The sequence below is a fragment of the Elephantulus edwardii genome, unplaced genomic scaffold (genome assembly GCF_000299155.1).
Source record: "Elephantulus edwardii isolate Elephantulus edwardi_28Jun2011 unplaced genomic scaffold, EleEdw1.0 scaffold00014, whole genome shotgun sequence".
Lineage (NCBI taxonomy): Eukaryota > Metazoa > Chordata > Mammalia > Macroscelidea > Macroscelididae > Elephantulus > Elephantulus edwardii.
Window position 1 is genome coordinate 13,253,736 of NW_006399764.1, and position 835 is coordinate 13,254,570.

General features: G+C 42.4%; 1 protein-coding gene across 1 annotated transcript; it reads left to right on the top strand.

The window, feature by feature from the left end:
• The first annotated feature begins 227 nt into the window (after window positions 1–227).
• Window positions 228–600, top strand: LOC102877444 (transcription and mRNA export factor ENY2-like). Its single transcript, XM_006881282.1, has 2 exons — window positions 228–448; window positions 525–600. Exons 1-2 carry the CDS (start codon window positions 234–236, stop codon window positions 598–600), a joined length of 291 nt encoding a protein of 96 aa, XP_006881344.1. The 5' UTR covers window positions 228–233.
• The last annotated feature ends 235 nt before the right edge of the window (window positions 601–835 follow it).

Sequence of the window (835 nt, forward strand, 5' to 3'; positions counted from 1 at the left end):
TCAGACTGTGGGTCTTTGCCAGTTCAGCCTTTCATCAGACAGCTTGCTACACTCAAGGCCAGCCACCCTCACTCCCCAGCCAGGCCCCACCATGCACTGGGAACTCAAAACCCATCAGGCTTTGCCGGCTACACTTCGTTGTTTGCTGCCACTCAGTCAGCCCCGGACTTGGGGTGACTCCACACAAGATGGCACAAAACAAGTCTGGGCAGCCGAAGAGTGTGGTTAGCAAGATGAACAAAGATGCGCAGATGAGAGCAGCAATTAACCAAAAATTGATAGAAACTGGAGAAAGAGAACGACTCAAAGAACTGCTGAGAGCCAAACTAATTGAATGTGGCTGGAAGGACCAGTTGAAAGCACACTGTAAAGAGGTAATTAAAGAAAAAGGACTAGAACACGTTACTGTTGATGACTTGGTGGCTGAAATCACTCCAAAAGGCAGAGGATTTATAGCACATATTTTAGGAACACATAGTTCAAACCCTGGCTCTCAGCATGGGCAGATGTAAGAGATGTAAAACCCTGGTACCTGACAGTGTAAAGAAGGAACTCCTACAAAGAATAAGAACATTCCTTGCTCAGCATGCCAGCCTTTAAGATTGCATTAGATCGTGTTGTTCTGTGGTTTTATTTCTGAAAGTGAAACTTGCCATAAATTAGAAATCAGTTTCCCAAAATAAAATCCTTTTTTTGTATGATGGTATACAGTTTTCAGTAATGATGTATACATTGTATTGATTTTTTCCCTAAATGTGTTATTTTAATAAATATCTCATGAATTAAAAAAAAAAGATGGCACAAAACGCTGCCCAGTTGCACACCCCCAGGCTTA